Source organism: Patagioenas fasciata, chromosome 8 (genome assembly GCF_037038585.1).
Source record: "Patagioenas fasciata isolate bPatFas1 chromosome 8, bPatFas1.hap1, whole genome shotgun sequence".
Lineage (NCBI taxonomy): Eukaryota > Metazoa > Chordata > Aves > Columbiformes > Columbidae > Patagioenas > Patagioenas fasciata.
In genome coordinates this window covers 28,060,649-28,087,840 of record NC_092527.1, presented here as the reverse complement: position 1 = coordinate 28,087,840, position 27,192 = coordinate 28,060,649, and the positions used below count along the sequence as shown (strand labels likewise).

The following is a 27,192-nucleotide window of genomic DNA, read 5'->3' as shown; positions in this document are numbered from 1 at the left end:
TAAAAATAAAAGCATTTAATACGGGGTTTTCACATGAACACACAGAAAGGTAACAGTCTGAAACAGTACATACATAGCATATATAAATAAGCACAGAGATTAAGAATACTTTGGAAATGACAGACTCTGGGAACAGTTAGTGGCTGCTCTGGGAGGAAGCATCCTTGTGAGTCATCGCAGAGGGGAGACAAATGAGACACATCCAAGCATGACTGAAACTCTCCCTCGCCTGTGACAGTGTGAATGCATCGTGACTGCAACAGCCAAGGGTCATAGAGGTTGAATCCATCAGCCACCATCATCCTCAGCATAGGGAGGACAGCACCATGGGCTAAAGCCCAGGGCACCAAACGCCTCCCGGGACTGCCCTGCCTGGAGACTGCACCCCCGCTTTGGCAGGCAGAGCATCTGAGACATGGAAAACATCGGCCTAAAGCCTCATAGATAATTTTTCTTAGAGCAAAGCAAATCTCAGCTGTGCCAGAAGCCAGACAGAGTCCCTGAGCTAAAGCCATCAGTAAGGGGCAACAGTGGAGAGGAGAGTTACATTTCTCTCATCTATACAGGAGCAGTGTATTCAGTCCGAGGAACAAAACTGCCTTGCCAAGCAGACACCCATACAGAGATATATGCCCAAGTAAGCTAGGGGAAATGGAGAGAGGAGGAACAGGATGAGCAAATGCTTTACCCAGCAACTGCCCTCAATGTAAACAAAAGCAGAGGCAGCAGGACCAGACCCAGCTCTCTGTGTGCTGCCTCTCAACCTCCAGCTCTGCCTCATCTCTGCTCAGAGGCAAAGCTGAGATGCCCAGGTTTCTGCTAACAGTGAACTGCAGGGGCAGCGTAGAAGTGTAGTCAGCAAAACATGTCATGCCCTTCAGAGAAGAGCACATAGACAGCTTTAGCCTCTAGAGGGAAGGACTACAGACACATCCAAACAGCACATACTACTACCACAGCAAACAGCCTCTGCCCTTCCTCACAGCATCCTTGCCTGCCCAGTCCCTGAAGAACCAGAGCTCTTTCTTTGCTGCGACAGAGGCTCCTAACACCAGCAGTTCCTAACTCACACATTTACTGTCTCACTACCTCCTACATTTTCAAGGCAGCTCCTACAATTTGGGGTCAGACTGGGGACAGGCACCCCCAATAAACTACCAGCAACATCCCTTTAGACAAAACAGTGTGAGATACATAGCTCTGTCCCTCAAAAAAAAAAAAGTGACAAATCCCAGCTAAGCTGCACAGGGCTCTGATGCCCTGGTTTGACAGCTCTAGCCAGTTGACTGAACTCCCTGCTCACATCCCAATATTCGCACCTCCTGTCATGGCTTGTCTCTGAAAGCTGTCAAGGACAGATCTCTAACTCCTGCTGGCTGCTGGTTCTTAAAGATTAGAAGACGACTATAATTGGATTCCAGAGATTATTTGCTTCACTGAGAAGGGTTGAGAAGTGTTGAGATGGTTCCCCAGCTGATTAAATCTTTATTTCAGAGTAGTGACCTGGTGTGTTTCCTACCATAGAGTGCTTGCAGACAGGTATTATACTTGGCAAGACTGGCTTAGTCGAGGCCTTTAGCTTAACAAGGCAGCAGACATTGGCCAGCTGTGAGGAGGGTTTATCCCGTATCTAGGTGGTTTCATCTCATTTCTGCAGCTCAGGCCAAAGAGCTGAACCCAGCTCCAGTCCTTTCCCCCCGGTTTAATGGCTAATCAGCCATCCAGCTATCTTGAGTCAAAGTCTTTGGCACCATCTGCAGCAGATCACACATGGCCAGAGCCCTTCCTCACCTCTCATGCTGCTGATGTTGTTCCTACACTGCACACACAGCTGCCAGCTTCTGCCTGCCCCAGGCACTCCAGCTTCCAGCGCCTGGGCTGTCCTGCCCCAGACAGCCTCTGCCAGCCCCCTGCCCTGCTCAGCTCAGCCTCCCTGGGGGAACACGAAGTAGAGACACTCCTTGCTCACCAGGCAGAGCCCAGCAGCCACACTGTGCCACGGAAACACAAAGGCAGCAAGCAAGGGCTGCCTCCAGTTCAAGCTGAAATAGAGGAATAAATTTATTGGGGAAGTGGCTTTTGTCTGGCCCCAGTTGAAATTACGGCACCCAGAGCCTCTCCTCTTTGCCCAGGCGCAGCCTGTGCTCTGTACCATTTGCACACTCCAGGTCTTTAGGGACAGCAGGACAAAATGGGGCCCAGAGGAAGAAGAGGAGAGGACGGCTCCAGAGGAGGCCTGGAGGTAAGCTTAGCTGTCAGGATGTGGCTAAAGGCTGGAGTCCATCATTCTTGCCGCTAACAGAGGAGATGGAGCAAAAACAAGCCAACATGTTAAAACTTCAGAGCAGAAAAGCAAAAAAATACAGCCTAGCAACACTGCAGAGAAAGTTGAGAGTGCAAACAATCCCACAATACACGGGGTTCTCCTTGTAAGCAAGCACTCCAGCTCTTCCCAGAGCCAGCAGGTCAGACATGCTGCACAAGTTTTGGTTATAGTGGTTTGCCCCATAGTAGAATGAAATATAATTTATATACAGAAAGAAACAAGTCCTTGCAGTCTTTGCAAAGGTCCGGTTTCAAGAGCACTGCTGTGTTGGTGAGGGTTGCTGTGAGCCTGCAGCACTCCTCTCAGTGCAGCACATTATTCACAGCTTTCGAAGCTGGGCATTCCCCACCCGTGTGTTGTTGCGACGTGATTCAGAGGGATGACGAATCCTTGGAAAGCAGGTGGGCTCGCATGCGTCTGCAGGATTCCTGGAGCAGAGAATTAGAGCAACTGAATGCTTGAGACACAGAATGTCATGCAAGAAAAGGCTCAGGTGTTGTCTTGCCCCTGCAAGGACTCCCCACTGGAATCTGCCTCTCATGCCTTTTACCAAAGCAGAGGACTAGACAAGAGGCAGCAACCAGATGGGGTTGGTCTTGGGCTGTACAAGCCTCTCGTCCCACTGCCACCTTGACAGGCTGCTAGCACTACCCCATGACACCAGCTTCCCTCTTCTTGCAGTGACAGTCAGCCTGCCAGCTCACAGGCAGAAGGGCTGTACACACCTGCTCAGGTGAAGCCCGACGAGCCCAGGCTTCCAGTGGCTTGGCACAGAGCAGACTGCTACAATCCAGGAGACCACAACTGTCACAGAGCCTGAGACACAGCCTTGTGTGCACACGATTGCCTCAGCAGGTCTCTGAGCCCAGCAGGCCAGGTTCCCCATGGGAAGGACAATGAGCACGTGTATCTCACCTCTTTTCGGCCCTCCAAAGATTTCAGCTTTGCTTGAGACATGTGAGCTGGAGATCCACATTTCTGTAACTGGAAAGAGAGAGCAATAGGAGTAGAGAGCGGGGGAATAAAGCAGCATCCACAGCCTTTCCTGGGAGCAGTCTGTGCCACCAGGGAGCGGCTACTACCCAAATCCACTCTCGGTTTATCTGGGCTGTGTGACAGCCTTGCTACTCACAGGCACCAGGCTGTGTACAGCTTATTGAGGGGGATGGAAGACAGCAAAGGGGGCATAAGCCAATATCCCAGGGCAGGGGCACAGATAAGTCAGAGGGACAACACTGGAATGGAGGCGCAGTGCTGCCACCCTGTCCTGATGCTGCCCTCACCACCTGCTGTGGTGTCCCCAGAGCAGCTTCCAAAGATTTTATCTGATCATACAGAAGAAACTTGGAAACCTTGTCTTAAGCAGCCCTTACCAAGTGGACGTTCTCTTTGCTGACTCGCTCAGGCTCTGGTGTGGCATCCCTGCTCTTCCTCTCCAGGATAACTGGTGTTCCCAAAACCTTCCGCTGCCGTAAGAAGAGAGGGCTGTTGGCTAGTGCTTAGAGTGCAAAGTGAAAAAGAAGGGGAAGGAGCAGGATGCATTGCTGGTAAGCAGTGGGATGCTGAGAAAGAAAAAAAGGAAGCCAAGCTTGGACAAAGATTGCAAAGCAGAATCAACAGAAATACCTCAGCACTAGGTAGAGCCTACCTGACTGTAAACAGTCTGGGAGCTGACCTGAGGCCTGGTCAGGAGCCCAGCCTGTTAGAAGCAGGTATATACTGCTTTGGGGCAGCCTACAGTGTGTTAACACCTGTGCTAATGGGCCAGACTACATGACCAGCTCCCTGTCAGCCCTCATCTAAGAAAGCAGCCAGTCCTTCAGAAAGATGCATAATATCCTACAGCCATGCATTTCATAGATAATTACACTTTATACTAGCAAGGTTTATTCTCGCCATGCTGCCTTTTCTGCCCCCAGTGGATCTGTGTTCTTCGGCACCTAATACTTTGAACAGTCCCTACCTCTGAGGGCCTCGTTCAAACCAGGGCAAGGCAGAAGCAGAGAGCAACATCAGAAACTCACAGCAGAGACCATGGGTCAGAAGTCATCTTTACCTTAATGAGGCCGCTGAAGGAACGCGAGCGGGTGCGTCGTGGTGCTGGAGACGTGGGTACATCAGAGCCAGGAGTGAGAGCTGTAGGATGTTTATTAAACTAGGAGGAAATATGAGGGTAGTGTGTTAGCACAGCTACTGTTACAGTTAAAACAGTCCCTTGCTGCTGTGTGCTGCTTTACCTGCTGCCCTCTGCCTAGACCTCAGTTTGGCTCTTTCGCACTCCAAAAGAAAACAGCAGCTCAGAGTTGCAGGCATAAGAAAGCAGATGAAGGCCACGTCTCCCACACAGGATTATGGGGAACATAGGTGAGAGGTTGCTTTGTGCTGGCTACCAGGTTAGCCAAAATCAACAGCTGTTGGATCAGAAAAGGGTTTGGGCAGCAGTTGGAGTCTGGCAGCCAGGACCAGTGCTGACCATGCCGCCCAGTCTCTCTGGAGGTTGTCTGGGAATGCCCACTGGACCAAGAGGAGATGTTTGTCCACTCCTCTGCAGGCAAGAGGGAAAAGAATTTTCCCTTTCTGAGCAATGAAGCTCAAACAGTGCCATGATCAGGACTGGGGAACTGCTGGCTGGCAAGTCCCTGACTTGGAAAACAGAGAGCTCAAAGCATAGCTTGGAGCAGCAAGCTCCACTGTCAGCCACATCCATGACAGGCCTCCTCCTCTCCTCTTACAGCTCTGCCCCTTACACAGCCCAAAACCCACTCTTCTCCCCAGCCTGCCCAGAGCTAGAAGCAGCTCTCAAGCAGGCCCTGCCTTTAGCCCTGTGCACAGGATTGTGCTGACAAGCACACCCCAAAGATACCTTTACTCCCCACACTACCTGCCGGATAAGCTTCTTCTTCTTTGCAGAGTCAGGCATATTGTGGACGTGGCGGAAGAGCTCCTTCAGTGCTTCCTCCGTGCGCTGCTGGGTCTCCTCCTGATTGCAAGTGTCCAGTCGGCTTCGCTTCTGAGACCTGAGGGGCTGTAGTTCCTTGGAGGTAGGAGCTGTCAGCAAATCCAGATCATCCTGGGAAAGTGGAGACAGCAGCTGCTTGCCATTCTTTAATCCAAATGAGCCACCCATCTGAGCCAGGCTGGGAAGAGTCTCTTGAGCTGCCTCACCCCCAGTGAATGCACAGGACTGTGTTTTCCCTACCCATCTGCAGCAGCACTGCACCAGCAGGCCCTGTGCCAGGAAGAGGTGATAGCAATACAAAGGTGACCCCATTGCTTCTTCCCTCCCCTCCTGGATGCCAGCTGCAGAAGCCCTTCCAGGCTTGAGAAGGGTCAGTGCAGCTCCTTGCAATGCATCCTCCCTCTTCTGCAGCTATACGAGGCAGGAAAGCATTTGCTGGCAAGACACAGACAGATCTTGTCCCAGTGGCAGCAAGTAGCCTTTATCCCAGCCCCTCTTCCAAGCAGCCGTGCCATGGCAGCAGGCACGGCTGTCTGTTTGGAAGGCACAAGCCCATGAAGGAGCAGGTGCTGCATGTGCTGGGCACAGGGAGTAGGTTTGCTGCTAAACAGGGGCTAGTAGTTTTCCCTGGGCTTGTGATTAACAGATGCTTCAACTCTGCCCAGTTTCCCTAATACAGCCACCTGCACTACCATACCACATGTTTCCCTCACTCCTGCTCTCTGACAGATGCTCTTTTGTAACTTGGTTTGTTTCCGGCTTCTTTCACTCACAAGGATCTCCTCATAGTATCACAGCCTCTGCCTTTTTCATTTGCTGGCCTTACCTTTGATGTGTAGGCTCTGGGTCCCAGATAGTGCAGCCTGGCACACTCCCGGATGTACGCCGGTGCCTGTGACAACGAGCAGAGAAAAGGCCAAACATATGTTTAGTATGTTTGGCCCTGGGGCAAGAGTGGCCCCAGCAAGAGCTATTCTTCAACAATACCACAAAAGCCACTTCCATGGAGACTCAGCAGTTCAGGGCAGACAAAGCAGTGGGATTTCATGTCCCCAGTGCAATCCATGATCACAGTTTCCCTTTGATGCAGGCAACCAGCACAGAGTAGGAGCAGTGTTCCACAGAAGCTTTTTTCCAAGTAATTCCCCAAGCTCTGAGCTGGCCAAACAAGAGCCTGACAAAGTGGGCAGAAGGGGAACTTTCTGTGGGAGGACCCTGCAGGGATCAGATGCCTACAGTGACCAGGAAGGTCCCAAGAAGTCAAGAGACTGCCCATTGCAGAAACACTTATTTGGAGGAACCTATAAAGCCCCACACACCCTTAACTGTCCTACTGCAGCACTCCATTGTGAGCTAGACAGAGGCCCAAGGCTGTGCCTGTAACAGCAGTGAGTTGACTACGACCTGCAGAAAAGTTCACAACAAAATGACCTGTCATATTAGGTATTCAGCTTTTGGCAGCACTCACCCAGGATAAGCCCCTTCAGTTTCCTTACCTTGACAGAACCCAAGGGGAAACCAGTTGCTACCCATCTCCAGGCACCAAGTTTCCCAGCCAGGTTGTAGAGGGTGGCAGCACACTGCTGCTGACCTGCCAGGCAAAGCCACCTCTGGGGCTGCCTGCCCAGAAAAGACCTCCTCCCTTGTCGCTAAAGAAACAGTTTCTTGTAGAAATCTTCCTTCTCCTTCCACAGAAGGAGCATGCAGAATATACACATGACAATCTGTGTGGACAAGGGGCATTCAGTCTCCTGCTGAAGGGCAAAGGAGAGTAAGTCCTCAAAGCACATTTACCTTGAAGAGTTTCTGAGAGTGTTTAATCATGAAGGTCACTCCATTGTTTAGCTTTGTGATATTCTCCTGAAGGTCATTTGCTGTCACCTGGCAAGGGGACACAGCCAAAGATGCAGCAGTTAGAAAGGGAGGAGGAAGGGTCTCTGCTGCCCTTGCTGTCTCTGGGACATAGATACACTGCCTTGGCAGGAGGCTGGCTCTGAGGAGATGGCCAGGCAGGGCTCACAGCACACCAACAAGCAGAGCTCATGGAGCCAAAGCTGCTCTGAGAGAAGAACTACAGAATTCTGGGGTCAAACTGCTCACCAGCAGCACAGGAAGTCATGCAGCAAGGTCTGCAGGGTTTGTCCAGAGCTGCCCTTCTTAAAAGAAGGACTGTACTGTCGTTTCAATTTTACTGAAAAAGATAAAGCGTCAGTTGCAAATGAGACCTATGGCAGGCCTGGACTGAACACTAGGAAGGAGTCCTGCCAGTAAGCTCTACCTGACCATCCCAGCCTCCAACCTTCACATCACTGTATCAATATTTAATCTTCCCATCCTGGTTCTTCTCCCATATGCCTGCCAAGTCCCTGCCTTCTACCTTGCAATATCCCACCCGCAAATACTGAAGCACTGCTCACATTTCTGGGCCATAGGATATGGGGTGCAAACATGAGGGCAAGATTGTGGGCAGACATCTTGTTCTTGTCCTGCTTCTTGGCGGTCTGGTAGAGCAGGTCCAGCAGCAGTTTGAGCAGGCTGCGGTTGGGTGCCGGAAGGATCAAAAACAGCAGCTGGAGGGCTTCAATTTGGCGCTCTTTGTCTGGAGTGCTGGTCTTATTCCCCTTCTCATCAAACAGCATCAAGTCTGCCAAATTACAAGGCAGAACATGAGGGACATCCATTACCTTCCTTAACAGCAGTCCTATTGAAACTGGTTACCCTTCCCTCTTTACATGCAGATCTCTCCCAAACTCCTGCACAACTCTTAGGCCTTCATCTCTCTCCCCACAGCTCTCAAGCTCCAGACCTGATGGGTACTCATCCCACAGGACAACACAGCAGCTAAGAGTTGTGATAGGTTGAAGGCAAGATGGAAGTTCACATAAAGTCGTTCAGCAGTGGTTATTAAGTACATAAAACCCACACCCAGCTCAGCAGACACCCAGGCTTAAAGCAGATGGAAACCCTATGCGGGCTCCACTACTGTAGGCATCTGTTTACGTCTGCTGCTGGAGAGAGAAGACTGGGCTAGACAGACTTGGTCTGATATCTTAGGACTTTCAGTTCCAGACTTTCCACCATGAGGGTGAGATAGCAGGAAGATTCTTTCTTAATCTGCCTTCAGGCTTGCACTTCCAAAGCCTAGTGTGCAGTTCTGTAATATTATCAGCTTTCTACGAAGCTGGCTCCATTCCCTTTGCTCATTGCTGCCTCTTGTTGCTTTACTCACCTGCAATTTTGAGGTGGGCATGGAAGTGCTTGTGTGTCAGCAGCGGCTCTGGCAATTCACCCAGGAACATCTTAAGCAGGGTGGCCACATCATTGGAATGAAAATCCCCAGAGTCCAGGTCAATATCTGTACCGCTGTTCAGAGCATCCTTTAGGATCTGTTGCCTGATGCTGTTGCCTGGCACCCGAAACAAACCTTCTGCTCGTAGATCTGCTCAGCAAAATGGTGACAAGAACCCACTGATTAATCAGAGGCTGATTCCCATATTCTTACTAAAGCAGTTCCTTCCCATTTCCAGAGTTTGACAGCAAGCCTCAGTGAGCTGTGTTCAGAGACATGACTTCAAGCTGGTTCCCACCAGTGGAAAGAGTCCATGCTCAGAGGGAAAGAGATCAACTTATCTGCTAGGGAATTCTGGGAAACAATTGTCTAGTCCAGCCCCAAACTCCTGCTGCTAGAGATCTCAGAGCTTTTCCCTCTGTCTGCACCACAGACCTGAGGGGCCAGACAGATACTCTTTGTGATAGGAAGACAGCAAGACAGAGTCACTTACTTTTATGCAGATACTCGATTAGCTGGGAGACCTGTGCAATGCCTTCTTCTGTCAGTGGCGAGCCAAACACCACTCCTTTCTCTGCAGAACAGAAGATAATGTGTTCAGAGAGTGCAGAGCCCAGTAGTCGCAGAGACAAGTGGTCCCCAAAGAACGGCATCTCAGCATGCGAAGATCAGTGTCTCAAAATGTTAAAGGTGAAGGTCATAAGGCTCCCCCAGAGATGTGAGATATCACAAGCACTCCTAATAAAGTCACTTCATCTCACCATGCTGTTCTTACAAGGGCTTCATCATCTTGCTTCTTACCTCATCTTAATTACAGTTTTTATCAGCTAAAGGAAATAATCTCTAGCTCCTGAAAAGAAAACACCATCAGAACAGATGCTTCAGTTTAAAGGGCACATCATCTGCAAGCCTGGTCCTTATGGAAACACTGAAGCCAGAAGGGCAGATGTGACAGCCTGGGCTGGCCAGATGCTGCCACATTGGCATATTCCACACCTGGGAAAGGAAGTCCAGATTAATCCTCACTGAAGCTTGACATGGAGTGGAGCAGAAAGAAGCAGTGCAGCCACGAGACAGTGGCAGAGCAGAGCAAGCACTACTGGGGAGAGCAGACATCATCCAACTGGCTCACACTGGTCTCCTTTTCAGGGATGGATAATTCGTGAAATCCCCTGATCCCAGTGAATCTCTCTTCCATCAGTTGCCATCACCCGAGTAAAGCACAAAGGCTGAACAAAGAACAACCAGAAAAAAAGGAGAGTAGTGAAGCAATGAGCTGGGCCTTTCTCCACTGACAGCTCCTCTCAGCCCTGGAGTTTGCTTTCATCTCATGAGGCCATTATAGATCAGGCATAAGCTGCTAGCTCCAGGACTCCAGGCTACAGTCTCAAAAGAAGATAGAAGCAATGGAGCTGAAAGGAAGGAGATTCCTGCATAGGAGGAAACATTAGATGAAAATCCCATTTAACTGAAAGGCACTTATTGAACCAATGCAGAAAACTATTCTTGTCTAGAGAGGGACTTCCCAAGTAAGACAGTGGTTATCCAGCAGGACAGTATTTTCTAATAAGTGCAGTCTTGCTAGTGAATGTCTTTTCCCAAACATACACAGCCAGCACATTCTGTCCCTCAGAAAGCTGAGGCAACTCCCAGGGACATCACTAACACCAACCAGAGCCCTGAGCACCACTTCTTCCCTCAGATGCGTGTAGGTTTTGGCTACAGCCAGAGACAAGATGCTGGATAGGCCATACTGCAACATGCTGACTGGGACTGACAACTGGAACCAGGTACAGAGCTGGTTTGTCCTGCCCTTGCACTCAGGCTTCAAAGAGCCAATGGATTTAGGAAAAGAATATTCCTCCCTTCTCTCTGACCTCACTGCCAGGAGCATGGGCCACTTCTGAGGGCAAGCTGGGCATTTGCATCCCAGCTTTCTGTGGCTGAAGATTCCCCCCCGTATTGTTACAGCTGACAGCCCTGTAATCCAAGCAGTGCGTTGGCTGGTATGATAAAAGTTATCTCCCTCGCAAGTTCTCTTGTCCTTTTTCCCCATCATCATGGCATATTTTGATTTTACTAGCTTTTGGTCTGTTCTACTACAGATCTTACTCTTTTGCAGTGTTGATGTTCACAGCATGTGGGAAAGACTTGGTTAACCCTGTGCACTTCTCTAGCAGCCTCCCCATGCAACTAAATTTATTCCGCCTGAAGAATGTTCTACTTTCTTCCAGGACTTCTGAAATATATGGTAAGCCACCAGGAACTCCAGCCTCCTGTTAAATCAAGAACTTTCTGACCTCTTTCTGATAAAGCACATGCTTCAGTCTTGCACGAGAAAGGAGGAAAATGTGACCTTTTGATCCACACATAAGATCTGAAAGCTTGAATGCAAAGGCAGAGGACAGTTGGCAAAAGATTCTCGTCCTTGAAGAAAACTAAAGTTGTTAGACATTCAACAGATAGAATAGTGGCTAGAAAGAGGAGAGGAAAACACATTTTCTTGAGACATGCAGGGCCTGACAAATTCGATTTACTTTTTAAGTCAGAAGTTGATATCTGAATGAGAATTTGATTCTCAAAGAAACTTGAAAGACAGGTTTGGAAAATGGATGCTGACTTACGAAGGCTTAGATGTTATTGTACAATTGCTTCTGAAACTAAGAAGCAGCATGAAATTGAATTTCCTGACACTCAAAGAAGTTGTAAGTATTTGCAGTTTGATCAGCTCTGAGTTCTGTGGTCCCTGGCCTCTGGCTTTGAAGAAATAAAACCTGTTTGTTCTAGCTGGTCTGTAACACAAAGGAAAACAAATGATGGCTCCAAGATGAAACACACAGTACATGAAACTGATTTTCTCTATAGGCACAAACTACTTTTTCTCAGGGTTTGGCCAAAGAGTTCACAGACAGTGCCTGTCAGCACAGGGAGACGCTGCCATTGCAGCCTGGGAGAGCAGCCAGCAGGCTTGGAAACATCTGCTAGCTGGAGCTGTGGTGAGACACACAGCCATGGAAACATCTGAATGGGGGAAGGTGGAACTCTTGGGGAAGAGAGCTGGCGGGAGACATCAGATCTGATAAGAGCAGTGCTCCAGCAGAGTACAGATAATTTAAGCTTAAAAAAAAAGTTAGAAAAGGCTCACAAGACCCTGCCAGAAGGTTTTGTCAAGAACAGGCAAGTTTCCATACATGCTAAGAAAACACTTTTAGTTTGGTTACCCACTTGCTTCTGTTTGTCAGTTAGCAAGCATCTGAATTTATGGTGCCCTACTACTCTCCTGGAACTGAGGCAGGAGCAATGACAGGTATGAACACAGTCTAACTACAGTTTGGGGGCTGTGTGAAGACCTGTGATTATGGAGCAGCATGGTAGGTCATGGCAATATTGAATAATTCTCACCTAAGGATGCTAAAGGACTTGATTTACCCCTGCAGTGCTGTCCAGGCAGAAGTGAGTGCACCTACCAGGGTTCCCACTGGGTGAGCCAGGAGTGGAGAGCTGAAGCCAGCACCAGACGATTTAGCCTGAGCAGTGGGGCTGCAGGGCTTGTCCTTAAGAAACACAGTGGACGAATAGGTTTGGTAGAATCAGAAACCCTCAGAGAAACTATATAAAAAGTTGAAGACCAAAAAAGCTATGTACAGACATCATGACAGCTCCCTTCTCAGAGGTACTCACCACAGCAGAATTGCTCAACGGAAGGGAGGACTAATTAGAAGAGTTCAACCTCAGGCTGCCAACATCTGAAGGCAGCTGCCCACAGCCTCTCTGGCAGCAGCCAGCCAGTCTAGCTAGGAAACCAGAGCTGATGAGGCATGCGAGAGGTGCCCAGATAGAGGCAGTTTCTTTCTAGATGAGTGAGAAGGTTTAACTGAACTTAGCAGGAGAACCAGGCTTCCCCTGAATGTGGGCAGAGGTGGGAGAGAGCACACACCCTTCTAGTTACAACAAAACACACTGGTAAATGTCACCCAGTGAGGAGGAGAGGATCTGAACACAACTGTGCTCAAAAGCAAGTCTCAGACTTGCAAGAAGGTGCCTGAGGCTAATGTTTCATAACCAAGACAGCTGAACTTGAAAGAGAAGATAAGAATTATCCAGTTGCCAGAAGAAAGTTTCAGATGAATGCTCATCTCAGAGCAAAAGAGAAATACATAATTTGCCAGGGTTGAATCCGCGCTTGAGCAGAGTCAGTCTGCAGAGTTTTGTCGCTGACTCACTGGACTGGGGTGTGGATCAGAGTGACACTGGCATTGGGATGGGAGAAGCTTACAGATTTCTGAGCTGCACAGACAAGACCTTCCAGAGAGCTGGGACAGCTACTGTATGAAACAGTGGGTACTGAGTGAAGTCAGTGGTGCATAAAACCTGGGCATTATTGTTCCTCATGGAACCTGATGGTCTCAGCCTTTACCAATATTCTATCACTTATATGGAAAGCTAAGGAAAACAGAGCATGGACTGCCATGGATGGGAACAAGCAGAGACAAGGACACCTTGGTGTGTATTGGAAGAACTTGCAGGTTGTTTGGGCACCTCTCTCCAGCTCAGTGCTATCCACAGAGCCAGACCAGAAACACCCAAGGACCACAGCGATATCTCTGTGGTGTGTGCTGCACTGAGCACAGAGAGCAGCTAACCCACCAAGGCCAGCCTGACATAGACCACAGCAATAACCTCGGAAGAAGGTACTCTATTACAAAAGTGGCAGGGCATTTCCTGGGTGAACCTCCTGGCCTCTGTTTTGCTCCTTTCTAGAGGTGGCATCCCCAAGATTACAAACCTAGAGTATTAAGCATTCAACATCAACTCAAAACAACAGTCATACACTGAAAGCTTTGTAAACAACACATAACACATGATGACAGTCAGCATCACCCTCAAGGTGGGTTCCAGACATCATGCCATACTCACCCTTGCGCTTCAGAGACATCAAAGAACGAAAAAATCCAGAGGCTGTGCTGTTTGCTCCAGGCAGCTTTGGGTCCTCCTCTCCCATGAGCTGGGCCAGCTCTGCCCCTGGCAGGTCAATGAGCCTGGTAATGTTGCTGACAACCAACTCTGTGAACACCTCTGGTTTTTCATGGCGCAGCTTTTCCACAAAGAAGTCAGGATTGAAAATGATCGGCTGGCTGTGGAGGGAGGAGTCATTGCAAATGACAAAATTGCAGATGGCATCACTGCAAAAAAGGGAAGGAGAAAAAAAATAAACTCCTCATTACTTTTTTTTTTAACAGCCAGCTGGCATGCCCTGAAGGAGACATCTGCTGACACCAGAGCTACCAGTCTACACCAACAGCACTGTCTTTGGTGAGTGTTCAGCATCGTGAAGTTACATTTCCCTTTGGAACAAAAGCATTTCTGGCTCATTTGTACAACACAGCCCAAGACTAGCACTCTATGGCCTGATAGTAACATACCTGACATGTGGCAGCACCCAACTAAAACTTGCACTGTATCAACAACCTACTAGCCGAGGCAGATACAACATCAAATATTTTACATTACCTTACCACACTCAGTCATAAATAGGTTCGGTCCTGTCCCACTGCCCTTAAACTCACTCCCAGTGGCCTGAAAGTCTCAATCCCAATCTAAATTTCTTCACGGCCAGCTTATACTTATCAGTTGCCATTGCCATTCCATCATCCCTATCTTTCTATCAACAAATGGATAGTTCCCATGCCCTGGGACTTTGTTTTTTAAGATTATACACATGGAATGACACTGGCCCACAGTTCTGCTAAGGATGTGGCCAAACACTCCCAGATGACAAGTTGCCAACTCTTTGGCTAAGCACTCTGAGTCTGGAGCGAGTGTGAACTCATCAGTAGCAGCACGAGTCATGCAAGATCAGGCCTTGAGGAATCCCTACTAACCTTTCTTCTAGAACATCTTGTTTTGGCTCATCCAGTTCTTGTGTCTCCTTCAGGCTGTCCTTTACCCAATGTCCCTATCCTCTGCTGATGCCTACTTTCTTCGTTTCATGGCTTCTCATGTGGCATGGGAAAAAGGTATGCACCCGAGACACTGTTCTGCTAAAAGTTATCTGTAAAATATACTTAGCCCTTACAGAGGCTAGATAAGCTACACTTACCATGTCTAAAATCAAAATGAAGAGCTGTCTCAGGTTAATCAGTGTTCTTAATGCTCACACTTAAAGCTTATCCCAATTTCCATCTACCTCTAGGTCTTCCATTACAATCTTCTCAACCCTGCTTCAAACACACACTTCTCAAGTCAAGCCCACAGGCTAGAGTTGCCTAGCTTGCTTCTCCTGTTCCTCTTTTACTTAAATGTGATGATTAGTGTCATTATTCTCCAGTCATGAGCTTCTCTCCCAATGTCGTCCTCTGGCTCTTCGAGTTGGAGTGCCAGTTCTCCCAGGGCTCTGGGTGAAGGCTGCCTGCCCACCCAGCCTGCACACCCTGCCTGACATTCCCCAACCCTTAATCATTCTTGGGCTCTTACACAATGCTTTCCATTGTCCCAACACCCCTCCTCAGCGCTCTGAGCTCCCACCAAACACCATGTTCCAAGAGCAGCTGCCAGGCACACAGGTAACAGCAAGGCTGTGCTCCTGTGCCAGTGATCACTCAGTCCCTCCATGGTATGGTACCCAGGGGATGCATAAGCTCTGCCCATCTCCCCCCAGGCCACCAAAGGCTTTCTCCCCAAAGCAGGCTTTCCCACAGAAAACCAGAGCACCCTGACCTTCCTCCCTGCAGAGGGGGGAAGGCCACATCACTGTTTGGACCACGCTGGGCATCTGTGCTCACTGTTGAGCACTCCTGCCACGGACAACATGTGCAACACACCAGACCAGTTCAAGCAGCAGAGCACTTCAGCTACTAGCTCAGAGATCTCAGCGACTTACTGTTCTGATGTAAATCAACAGTAGCTAATGAAGGGTAGGACAACAAAGCACATACTGGCAGTTCACCTGAGCTCCAGCCTGCCTCCACGCAGCACCTGTGAACCCAACAGTCATCTGAGCTGCTGCTGTACATCTTTGACCTGAAAGACCATTTTGGTGTGATTTCCAGGTTGTGTGATCAGAATTAGAGAATAAAAGCCAGAACTCAGGCTCCACAAGGAGAAGGATACTCCCTGAAATCAGAGGAAAGAAGGCTCTCAGCGACCCTTGCAGTGTGAGAATCTGTACGAAACCCTCTCCCCCCTTTTACTGCTCTCCATGGATGTCAAAGCCTCCTTCAAGAGGATGGAGAGGAGGAAGGTCTGCAAGGCAATCTGCCAGGTCATCTAAAATTTTAGAAAGCTCTTAAAGGCTCCCAGCTGCATCACTCAGAGTGGCCCAGCAAGCATGCTGCCGACTCCAAATGGGGGCCATATTTTTCTGAGTACCTCCCAGTCTGTTTTTCAGCAGTTTGTTATCTGCAATAAATCAAGACTGAAACACAACAACTTGGTATCAGCTGCCAAAAAGCAACTGCCAATCGATCTGATCATATTCGCATTTCGTTGCACTGAGCTACAATACACAAACAAACGCCAGCTCTGCCCATAATATGGAGCAAGCCCTTTGCCTGAAACCCATGACAACTCATTCTGTGGCAATACAGATCCTGAGAAGGGTTAATAGCAAATGTATAGGCCCAGTGACCCTGCCTGCAATGATCCGTGCACTGTTATTCAGTCACTAGCAGTTTTGTTTCCCCACAGAGGAGATATGCAAATACTTTGCAGCAGTTACATCAAGCATCACAGATTATCTGCTCCCTCTGACAATTAGATATCTAGATTCAGAGAAAGAAAATTAAACAATTCCGTCAACTAGAACTGACTGACGTGACTTCTCGGCACAGCCAACGTTACAAGTTGCACAAAGTTTAACAACATTTAATGTAAAAATAAATAGATAAAAAGTAAATTTCTTACATGAGTGCCGAGAGCTTTTGGAGAGGCATTAGGAAGCAGAGACAGGGAAAAGAACTTGCTCCTTGTTTCCAGCAACAAAAGAAACCTGCCTGTCCCAGCACAGCCTATGCAAATTCCACGCATGCTACGAGACACAAGGGCGCATTATTGGGGCTGAAAGGCCCCCTTGGCACACACTGGGCATCAGCCTTCACACAGAGACAAAACAGAAAAGAAAAGCTGGACAAATTGATTCATGTCTCTTGCCAAAGGCTGCGTAGCTGGAGTTTAACAGCAAATAATTCCTACATAGAAACCAAGGTTTTGAATCAGCACCAGCATGGTATTAAGTGCTCTCCACCTGTATCCAAGAGGAATCCATAAAATAGCCCCAAATCCACCCAGTGTTTACCATGGGTAAAGCCATGCAAACACATTCCCAACAGCATCCAAGCACAACCGATGTTAAGGCGCGGGCAGGACCATAACCCAGTCCTTTAACTGCACACCCCATGCCCAGGAACCTTGCTAGAAACACTCTCTGCCTCTGCCTTTCACACTTTTAGATCCTTTCCAAGACAAAGTGCATAGATCAGCCCTCCCTGAGCTGGAAACAGCATCTGGCCATTGCCCTTTGCTACCAGCACTGTGCCACCATGTGCTGTTCATCCATCTCAGGCTTCCCGTTCCACATTTCTCTGCACTCCTGTCCAGTTTCCCCGCCTGCCGCAGCTGGTTCCAGCCTTGTATACTCTTATTGTGGTACGGCACTTCAATGAGCTACTTAATTTTGAAAGGTCACTTTATTAGCAGCTCTTCCTCGCTCAGAAAATTTGCCTTTGTATCATTATTGCTAATCAAAATGGAAATGTGAAGCAAACCCCTATTTCTGAGCAAAGATAAAGCCCCCACTGGCTTTACACACAATAACCCTGCCAATCCTCGCTGCTGCACACACTATAACCTTCAGAAAAAAACATGTGCCCCATCTGCTGTTTTCATGTTAAGAAAAGAAGATGGATGTACTCTACCTACACTCACAGTTTATATCACAGCAGCAAAGGGAAGACAAACATGTATTCATGGAGTTTGCCTTGTTTTTCCTTTGCTAGCAGTTACAGTTGTATTTTCTATATGCTATAATCTCAGATTGCTTTACAACACCTCAAAAGACATTCAAATAAAGGAATAAATAGCTTCCTCTCTGATCACATGAATAAAATCAAATCCCAATGAATAATAAAACCTTGTACTAATAGGGCTGTGATTAAGACAGCAGATTAAAAAAAATGGGTCCTATATTGTGCTGAGATTCTTGCCATTCTAGTATCTTTTAGAAGCAAAGCCTGTGATCCCAGCCAAGTCACAAAGAAAGCTGTCTGTCACACACTACGTTCTTGCTTCAGGCATGACAGCCCCATCATTTCATGGGGAGTGGATGGTGCAGGAGGTCAAAATCATGATGGATCAATTAATCCCTAAGGTAACTAGAACCAGGCCAGTGAAATGCCTTGGAAACGACAAAAATGAAACTTTAACTGTCAAAACCTGGTGATTGAACCTGTGGTGCAAGAGCTCTGCAAGCCAGCAGATTCAGCTCACACGGCGACAAGCTTGCAGATAGGTGAGACCTGACTGTTTTAGTGGCTTTTACAGATTTTATATTGTTCTAACTCCACCTATGTGAAGGTGGGAAGAGGGTTCAGAAAGATGAAACAGAACATAAGGAGAATACAAGTAAGCCAAGCAAGAAGAGGAAGAAGTACCTTTGGGACTGTGTTTGACTAGCTGGGAAAGTGGAAAAGCTGGAAACTGCAGATTTTGGAGGAGCCTGATGTACCCCATTCAGTGGGCAAAATCCACCACTGGTGCCGTTTTACACACTTCATACATTGTTGGTAAAGAGCTAACACTTCAGACACACCACAGTAGATGAGTCTTACCATAGGGGAGTAAAAGGATTAAAAAGCTTTTGAAAATAAGGCAGATAATGGAAGAAAAATCTCCTTCTATAATAACAAAATCTTTAGACTGTGAGAAACAGCCAGGCTACTACCAAATACTGAGAGCAGAGCGATTAGCAGGCAATGCTAAAGGACACAAAACCTGAGCGATTCTTTGCCTGGCTAGGCACAAAGGGAGACAGAAGAGATGCACGCAGGCTCGCATCTCCCCAGGGAGGGAGAAGCAGCATCATTTCCTATGTTGTGCCAGAGTAAGGAATCAATTAATGAGGATGTCTGAAGACTGTATTTGCAAAGCCAGATAGGAGCCATTCCAGATTTTGCAAAAAGATGAAAGAATCATGGTGGAATTATGTGGAATCATTTTAAGTACAAGAGCACTAGAAGACAAATTATTTTATAGATTAAAAAAACTGTATATGTACAAAGAAGTCTAATGGGAATGGACCACAGAGACATTAAAAGTGACTTCACAGTTAAGGTTGCTTTAAGGACTGTACTTCAGATTGACACTATTGTACGACAACATAACAAAGATCACATTCAGGCCTCGGATTTGGCACAGTGACTCTTCATAGGATGACAAATTTGCCTCTGAAAAATGCGAAGAAAAAGATGCAGAAATTTTTGCCTAGTGTTATAAGGTCTTTAGAGGCAGAGTCCTTTTGTGATGAGTACACAGAGCACTGTGCCGTGGATGCCAACCCTTGCCTGCTGTCTCTAGACTTGATACATGCAAGCCATACTAGATAACACTGCCTTTTAAATTTTTGCTTTGCTTTCTTCACATTTAAACAGCTAACACAGAGTGATTCAAGTCTTTTAGCTATGTGAACCAGATAATAATATGCGGCAAGGAGCTGGGAAAGAAAGCTGCTATTATTTGATGCCAGTCTGTGTTAGACAACCTGGAACTAATGTAACACCTGGCCATCTTTTGGACACCAGGTAAATAGGATATCCAAGTTGCTGCTGTAACCTATGAATTCAAATTCTGTCTCAGTAAAGGACTCAAAGCAGACTTCTGCAATATCAGTTACACATCTGTGATGTGAACCTGGAGACAGACCTATCTGGGAAGATAGGAAGATTAGAAGGGGGAGAGAAGTTCGCTTTGGAAGAAACTGAAAATGCAACATATTACCAGTGTCAAAGAAAACTGCAATAGCAAGACAGTTCAATTTGTGTGAAACATCAAGAGATTTGCATTTCAGTATGAACTTCTCAAGTTTGACCTCAGTGAATTCTTCTATGATATCTTTAATAATAGCCACTGAAATATTTTGAAGTCAACAAAGCAATACTTCAATCAGCCATCACCACAACATCAGAGCATCCAGATGCCTTCTAGTGCTAGCAGGATGAAAAGAGGCGCCTTAGTTAGAAGCCACACGTTCATGGTGATGTTCCTCGCCAAATCTCCTTCCCAGCACCACCAGCACAGCTCTGGATGATCCCACGCTGTGCAACGGCTCAGACTCCTACCCACGGCTCTGTAAAAAAAACACAGGAGCACAGCTACTGCCAGAAACCCACTAACTTTACATTAAAGACCTGCAAGCTCATATGCCTGCCTTCACATCAGAATAACACAGTGTAACAGCATTAAATAGCAATGCTGCTCCAATTTTCATGACTTCCAATGCAGTCTAAAGTTTGTCTTTATTTTGATATAAACCCCTACTGGGAGCAGCAATAGAAGAGGAGCCTTAGATGCAATCTTGGTTTCACTGAAACCAGCACCAAAACTGAATCTTTTTAGATGGCAGCAGCTGCCTCTTCTCGTTACTGATCTATTCACTTTTATCACTGTAGCACTGGGAACCTTGGTCACAGCTGGGGACTCCACTGTGCTCCATGCTGTACAAACACAGAACAAAGGCAATACCCTGTCTTTAGAGGGCTGATAGCTAAATCTGAAATGAATGCTGGAGAGACAGAAAAGAGGAAGAATCCCAAGAGAAGAGGCAGCACTATCAGTCAGCATGACTGATACAACTGAATTCTGCCAGCTTTTCTGTAGACATTATTAAAAAGGAGGGCAAGGAAGGACAAGAAAAATAATCAGGTCACACTGCAAACATTGAGGAAATCCAGCTTCTGTGTGAGGGGTGACATGGGACCGAGCACAAAGGAGCTGGTTTGAAAGCTATCAGGCAGGGACAGCTGGGACGTGGGGCTGAGGAGGCAGGAGCTGAGCTCCAGGCGAGGCAGAGACAAGACGCCAGCAGTGCTAGGGAGCCAGGGGGGCCCAGCAGCACCCCAGAGCACCCCAGGGCCCCATCCAGACCCCTGCACAGAGTGGGAGAGTTACAGCCCGAGGAAGCCCTGCAGCTGCTTCCCACCACCCAGAACACACTGGGCATGCTGTCTCCCTCAGAAGGTTACCAGGGCCTGGGGTTAGTCTATATAGAAACTGAATTGGTATATTTTCCCTGCCCCAGTCATATAGTTGTGATCATGACAAAACAATGCATCTTTTTTGCTTTGTTTTACTAATCTAAGCCAATTGCTTTGTGAATAATGTACCACAGATCTGAGATACACAGGGGGCCCAGGTGGTATCTGCCCTGAGCACAGTGTCCCATGTCTAGGACACAGATTTGGGGCATTTTTTCCCCATGCCCTGCAGAATTACCCACCAAAACCTTTGACTATGGATCAAACTAACAAACTGCAAGGACACCTCCACTTTTCAGGAACCCTAACACCTTTCTTGTGTAATCTACAGTTCTTTACTGAACGCCTGTCCATGGACTCTGGCCAACTGACTGCTCTTCAGCTTTATTCACACCCCAGGTAGGAATATTCTTCCCACTTTTGCCCATTTGGTCCTTAGCTGGGTGGACTGCAAGGTCCACACATGTCTGTATCCTCAGAGTGTGCATGGGTACTTTCCAGTTGCCAACAATGATAGCATTCCCTCACTATCCTCACTTTAAAGTGTCTTTAACTTCTTTACTTCCCCATTTTGAGTGTGCCTACCTTTATCTCCTTGGCCTCTAGCACTCAGAAACTGCTGCATGCACCTCTGATTGTCATCCTTACACTTGAAGATAAGAGCCCTAAGGCATCCTTCAGAGACAGGGGAAGATGCAGTTCAGAGACTAGCAAGGAGGAGAAGATTCTTCTCAGGCCAGTAGCTCCATGCCAGTGTCTGGTCAGACTAGAATTACCAGCTATAAAGAGGAGCCTTCACAACAATCAGGTTTACTTCTGATCTGAAAAATCAAGCAATCACACAAAAACAGCACAGCAAAATTAACAAGCCATTGCAGCAACTAGAATGGGAACTCTGAGCAAACCAGCAAGGAAGGAAGGGTGCTTTCCTCCAGTCCTCCCACAGGGTGATAATCACCCCAAAGTGGTGGCCCTGACTCACACCCAGAGCACATTTGGGAATCTCATCCCACCATCAGCTGTCAGTACTCAAGTAAAGCATCGCAATGCAAATATCCTGTGCTGTAGCACTCACAGGTTCACTCCACAAGTGTAGTTTTTTCCCGACCAAGGGGATACCAAGATCTGGGTCTGGACCCACAGCCCACTCTTGGGTGAGATTTCATGGTCACAGCCTGGCAAATACAAAGGACAAAGGTACTCAGGAAGTCACAGCTCTTGGTTTTGTCCATTACACTTTTGTAATTCCACAATGCTCCTTCACTCTGAAGGTGCAATGGGCAAGATGCAGCTTTGCATCTGTATTTTGTATCGTGGTGTCTGCAAGGGACAAGAGCACATCAACCCCCTTCTCATCAGCAATCCTCTGCAGACACCGCTGAGTGTGTCAGAGGCCACATCCCATGTTCCAGATGTGTAAACTCTCACAAGCTGGAATTGCAATGAGGCACACCTGGATGCATGCCAGCATTTAAATGAGCTAGTGACATCTGGTCAGGGCTGCTGAAGCACACAGATAAACAGGCTAGGACAGCCGCAGAGCAGCACAGCATGCAGCACCGGAGAGACAGAGATGCACAAAGCAGCCCAATTAACTCACCAAATTGAACAAAATGGGGGCCCAGTGCTTTTGAAGGGGATTTGGGCATGGCAGGGTATCAAAAACAGGAACACTCTACACAGATACCAGAATTCATAGGACGATAACCTATACTGTTATTTAATGCAGCTCTCCCATACTGATCAGAAAATGCTTCTCTTCCCATCCTACCTGACAGGTCATGTCTGCCTGATTCACCTGGTTTCTCTGCAGAGCCCAGGAAACAGAGAAATATATCATATATATACACACACACACATACATGTACACATACATATACATGTACACACATACACACACACACATACACACACACACACATATATATATGTGCTGCTTGAGGGGCCGCTCAGGAGGATGCAGAGTGGCACGTGTGTGAAAGGGGTGCCCTAGGCACCCAAGAGTTCCTGAAGGATGTTCCCAGAAAGGATTCCCGCTCTCTGCAGCACGGCGAGCCCTGGCACGCTTGTCTCCTGCTGTGTGACAGCTCATGAGCAGGGCTGTAGGAATGCCCATATGGAACTCCTAAACCATAAAGTTACACTTCAACATTGAGTCTCAGCTCCAGCAAAACAAAAATAAAAACTAATGCTGGGTCCCCCGAGAGCTCCTGCTTCTGAAAATCAGAGCTGCCACACCACCACTCAAGAAGAAAGGATGTTTCGGCCAGATTCCAAATTACTAGAGCTTTACAGGCCAAAAGCAAACACATTAAAAGTTCTCATAAGCCAGCTGGCAGGCAATTATTTAAGCAGCTTATTGCGTTCCCCACTATCTACAGTTTCTGAAAAAATTTATGAGGAAACTCTAGATAGCTTAACTGCAATTATCTAGCGTAGAGGTGAGAAAGGCCAAGGGCCAGGGAGTGAGTCTGTTGCACCTTGGAGAAAAGTACTGAATGCTCTTGTCAAACACAACGGTGAGTGTGATGTGGCACCGGGATGAGAGGCCAGGAACACACCAGACCTGTGAAGCTCTGAAACAAAGAGTCAGCCAAATTTATCACACTGTGGGGCTGCAGTTCCCCCCATCTCTCTCCCCAGGCTGGCTGCAAGACCTCACAGTGTCAGCCCCCAGAATCACAGCACAGGTTTGGTGAGAGCCTCCTGCTTCTGCCCAAAAGCAGCAGAGTAGGTCAGTGCCTAAATCCAGCATAGCACAGGCTAAAGAAAAGGCCTCACCACCCTGCTCTTGCCTCCAGCTAAAGAACAAGTGAAAATGAGATCCTACAGAACAAGCTAACTCTGAAACAAGTTGAAAACACAAGGTCTCAGCTGTGACCTGGAGCCAAACCCAGCTTACAAAGGGACAGTATTTCCAACAGGAACATGACTTCAGTGCAACCATTAGATATTAGCCAACATTTCCATGCTGCCCTATCTCCGTCCCATCTGTTCATGCCACTTATTAAATCAACACACACTGAAGACTTTTGACCTTTAGGACAAGGAATTTGATTTCCTAGCACAGCGTCCAGCGCTCCAGTTTCAGACTGAACCGAGCGCCCAGGCACCTTTAAAGGAGCGTTAATGAAGCCCAGTGACATTTTCATACGCATGTAAATGTGCACACAGCAACAAGGCACTGGCTAGGCTGGCAAGGAGACCCAGGCACTGCTTTGGGCTATGTGGGCAAGCAATGCTCCCCCTTCACGCAAACAGACAATAAACTGAAGCGCAGCAGAACAAGGATCCTGTTGTCCAAGGCCCTGGATGGGAACAGGACAGGGTGTTACATGCAAACATACAAAGTTCAGGTTGAGTTCAGGTCTGGATGTGCACCTGATGCAGCTTGGGCTGAGTAGGGGGTGACGCAAGTCTAGATCTCAAAGATAAGAGTTGTGGAGAAGGAAATATTTGAATAAAGTCATCCTCTTCTCCAGGCTATCTTCAGAGAATAGTAGCCGTGCTTTCAGACATGGCTTTAACTCTGAAGTCAACCATTTTTTCTGCATGACTCTCAGCAAGTCACTTTCACTTTTTCCCATTAACTCATGCTTACAGTAGATGTTTTCCTATTTGCAGCAAAACATAAATGGCAACTGTGCCTCCTTTCATTGCCTGCTTATGATATGAGCTCTTGATGTCCAGTTGTGCAGTGACACTCAAGCCATATTAGCAAAATGCCTTTTTTCAGCACATCCTGCCTTCCAGATCCACGGTGTTTTCCCTTCCATTTATGCCACCCCTGCAATAGCAAATGGCCAACATGAACATTAAGTGCCTAGCAAAGCATTTAGGCACTGCTTGAATCAAATATTAAATGCATTCATTAAACAGACAGATGTTTCTCTTTTGAAACTGAGCACTCGGGCACACTGCAATCATCATTCATGGTTATGAAGAGCCAGGCAGAGGTTAGAGAGACCACAAACCAAAGAGAGAGCCACACAAATCATCTTTTGTCGTGTCCAGTAACACTTGGTAAGGAGGTTAAGACAACCAGCTTTCATTTCCAATCTTTAAGTCAGTGTGCTATAAGACCACACGCACAGCATGCAAGCTTTACTAGCTAACTTGCGCTTCTCTCCAGATGAGAGGCAAGGAGCAAAAGCAGAGTCACAGCATATATTTGGGAAAAAAAAAAAAAGGCAAGCTTCGTGGTGATAGACCTGCAAAGACAGACATCAGTTTGCTAGCACTACGTGTGGGTGACAAGGAGCATTAGAGTAAAACTTACACTTCAGGCTTTGCTTTAACACAATTGTTTGCAGGAAGGGGGAGTGAGCAGGTGGGTAAAATAACTGGGGAATTACATCCTAAGGACAACTGTCAGCATAAAACAAATTCAGTCACTTGGACTGATCCGGGCCACGTTCAAAGCACTTTTATCTAAAAGAGTGTTTTAAGTCTCAACTGCATAAAACATACTCATCCCTTTACCAGGTCCAGCATTTTAGACAATCCCTGCTCAAGCGTGCCACACTGAGCACCATCTCTTCACCTCTCCTCAAGCAACACTCCGCCTCAGCCCAGGCACTGCAGCGGTTCTCAGAATGCCATCAAGGTGGGTTCGGCTCAGCAGAGAGCAGGACAGCACCACGATGAATCAGGCTGGGTTTGAGGCATCAGCCCTCAACTGTATTTATTTTGCAAGTCCACAAGAATTACCATTTAAAGGATACTCAGTTTACAGCTCCACACTACACATGGAGATTTAAAAAAAAAAAAAAAAAAAAGAAGAAAAAGAGGAAGAGATATTACAGCTTTTTAGCAGTAATCCAATCCAAAACCACTGTTCTAGTGAGGTGCTCATATGGTCTCTGCTGTTTTATTAGCAGCAGTCATAGAACGGTTATGTATGTGAAGCTCACAGCGTACACACATTTGGAAAGCAAGTATAACGCATGTAGAGCGAACAAAGCCGGGGAGAAAGCGCTGGTTGCGAAGCAAGTCTGTATAGTGCCATCACCCTACCAAACCCTGCAACTGCCAAGCGCTCGGTCCCACTGCGGCTGCAGAGCTGCGCCAGCCCAGCTCTGTCTCCCCTGGCCCTCCGCGGGCAGCGAGCGGCCGCGCCGGGGCAGAACGGCGGGCAGGTACCCCTCGGGGCTAACCCGGGTGCGGGGACACGCTTCTCGGCGGAGCAGCTCCCTGACCGGGGGCGGGCAGTTCGGAGCAGCCGCTGCCTCCTCGCCGGAGCGGCGGGCGGTGCTTCCCCCGCAATGCAGCACAGGAGGGCCGCGGCGAGCGCTCACCGGCCGCCAGGGCCGAACCCGCGGCGGTGGGGGGACCGCGGCAAAGCAACACGGAGCTGCCCGCAGGGTGCCGCCTCCATCCCCCGGGGCTGCCAGGTGACATGGCCGGTAGTAGACCAGGGACCCCGGCCGGAGGAGCAGCTGCCCCGCCGCAGCGAAACGGAGCCAGCCCGGCTCGCAGGGGAAACGCCGCAATGGGCGGGCCGGTACAGAGGTGCGCCGGCCGGCGCCTGCCGCAGCAGCATGCTGCAGACGGGTGCGGAGTGCCCGCAGCGGGCCATAAGGCGGCGAGGGCTGGGGAAGACTCCCAGCTGGCCCGCGAAAGTGATGGGGTTGCCGGCCCCGGGGAGCTCCGCTCCTACCTGCCGCCGGACGCCGGTGCTCCCGCCGCCATCTCATACCTGCCGCTCCGCCTCCCCATTGGTCGGCCGCACTACGCGTCCTCGGCTCCGCCCTGCCCGGGACGCGCATCGCCATTGGCTGAATCCGGCACCGTCCCATCGCCATTGGCCGATTCGAACGCGCAACGGCCGATCCGCGCGCACGGCGGACAAGGGGAACGGCCGCCTACACCGCGCGCGGCATGCTGTGAGTTGTAGGCGGAGGGGCCGAGGTGCGGGGTCCCTCCCCGGGGCGCTGCGGCAGCGGCCGGGAGCCGGCGCCGTACGGGGCCTGGCCGGCACGGACCCACTGCTGGGGGACAGGAAGGTGCCTGTGCCATTTTCCCCCCGCTGGAGCATTCTTCATGTGGCAGGAGCCACCGCAGCTCCTGGCATGGGAGAGAAGAAGGGCCAATGCCGGCTTGACCAGCACACAGGGCCAGGGGTACAGAGCTGTGGAAGTTCTTGTGGCTTTTGAGTCTTGTGCACACCTGACACTCCGAGCCTTAACGTTCAGTAGAAGAATAACAGTTGTAGCCATTTTATTTCAAGGAAACCTTTAATCTGTGCCTTATATGTAACCAACACAGCAGGGTCTGCCTGAGCCCCAGAGACCACGTGGAATGCTCCAAGCAGCAGGAGTTACGCCATAAATCCCAACTTGCATCCCTGCTTGAAGATCTGTTATCTTTGCCC

At 48.5% G+C, this 27,192-nt stretch overlaps 1 protein-coding gene across 3 annotated transcripts; it reads right to left on the bottom strand.

Moving 5' to 3' along the window:
* On the bottom strand, positions 1–26,548 carry ARHGAP19 (Rho GTPase activating protein 19). 3 transcript variants are annotated; one of them, XM_065843816.2, is made up of 12 exons: positions 26,479–26,548; positions 13,492–13,757; positions 9,068–9,148; positions 8,515–8,724; positions 7,703–7,929; positions 7,080–7,166; positions 6,112–6,177; positions 5,208–5,396; positions 4,383–4,481; positions 3,700–3,792; positions 3,242–3,310; positions 1–2,754 (listed from the first exon to the last, which is right to left on the bottom strand). In XM_065843816.2, exons 1-12 carry the CDS (start codon positions 26,535–26,537, stop codon positions 2,698–2,700), a joined length of 1,503 nt encoding a protein of 500 aa, XP_065699888.2. In that variant the 5' UTR covers positions 26,538–26,548; the 3' UTR covers positions 1–2,697. The 3 variants fall into 3 exon arrangements, with proteins under 3 accessions (XP_065699888.2, XP_065699889.1, XP_071668159.1); XM_065843817.2 differs by lacking the exon at positions 26,479–26,548 and adding an exon at positions 16,477–16,586; XM_071812058.1 differs by lacking the exons at positions 1–2,754; positions 3,242–3,310; positions 3,700–3,792 and adding an exon at positions 3,799–3,888.
* Between the last annotated feature and the right edge of the window lie 644 nt (positions 26,549–27,192).

Bases quoted from the DNA above. Each gene is read 5' to 3' on its own strand.
- ARHGAP19 (XM_065843816.2), bottom strand. From the start codon at position 26,537: ATGGGGAGGCGGAGCGGCAGGTATGAGATGGCGGCGGGAGCACCGGCG. The intron at 7,930-8,514 runs GTGAGTAAAGCA...GTAATTTGGCAG, and splicing joins TGCCCACCTCAAAATTGCAG to ACTTGATGCTGTTTGATGAG. The intron at 6,178-7,079 runs GTAAATGTGCTT...TCGTTGTCACAG, and splicing joins ACTCTCAGAAACTCTTCAAG to GCACCGGCGTACATCCGGGA.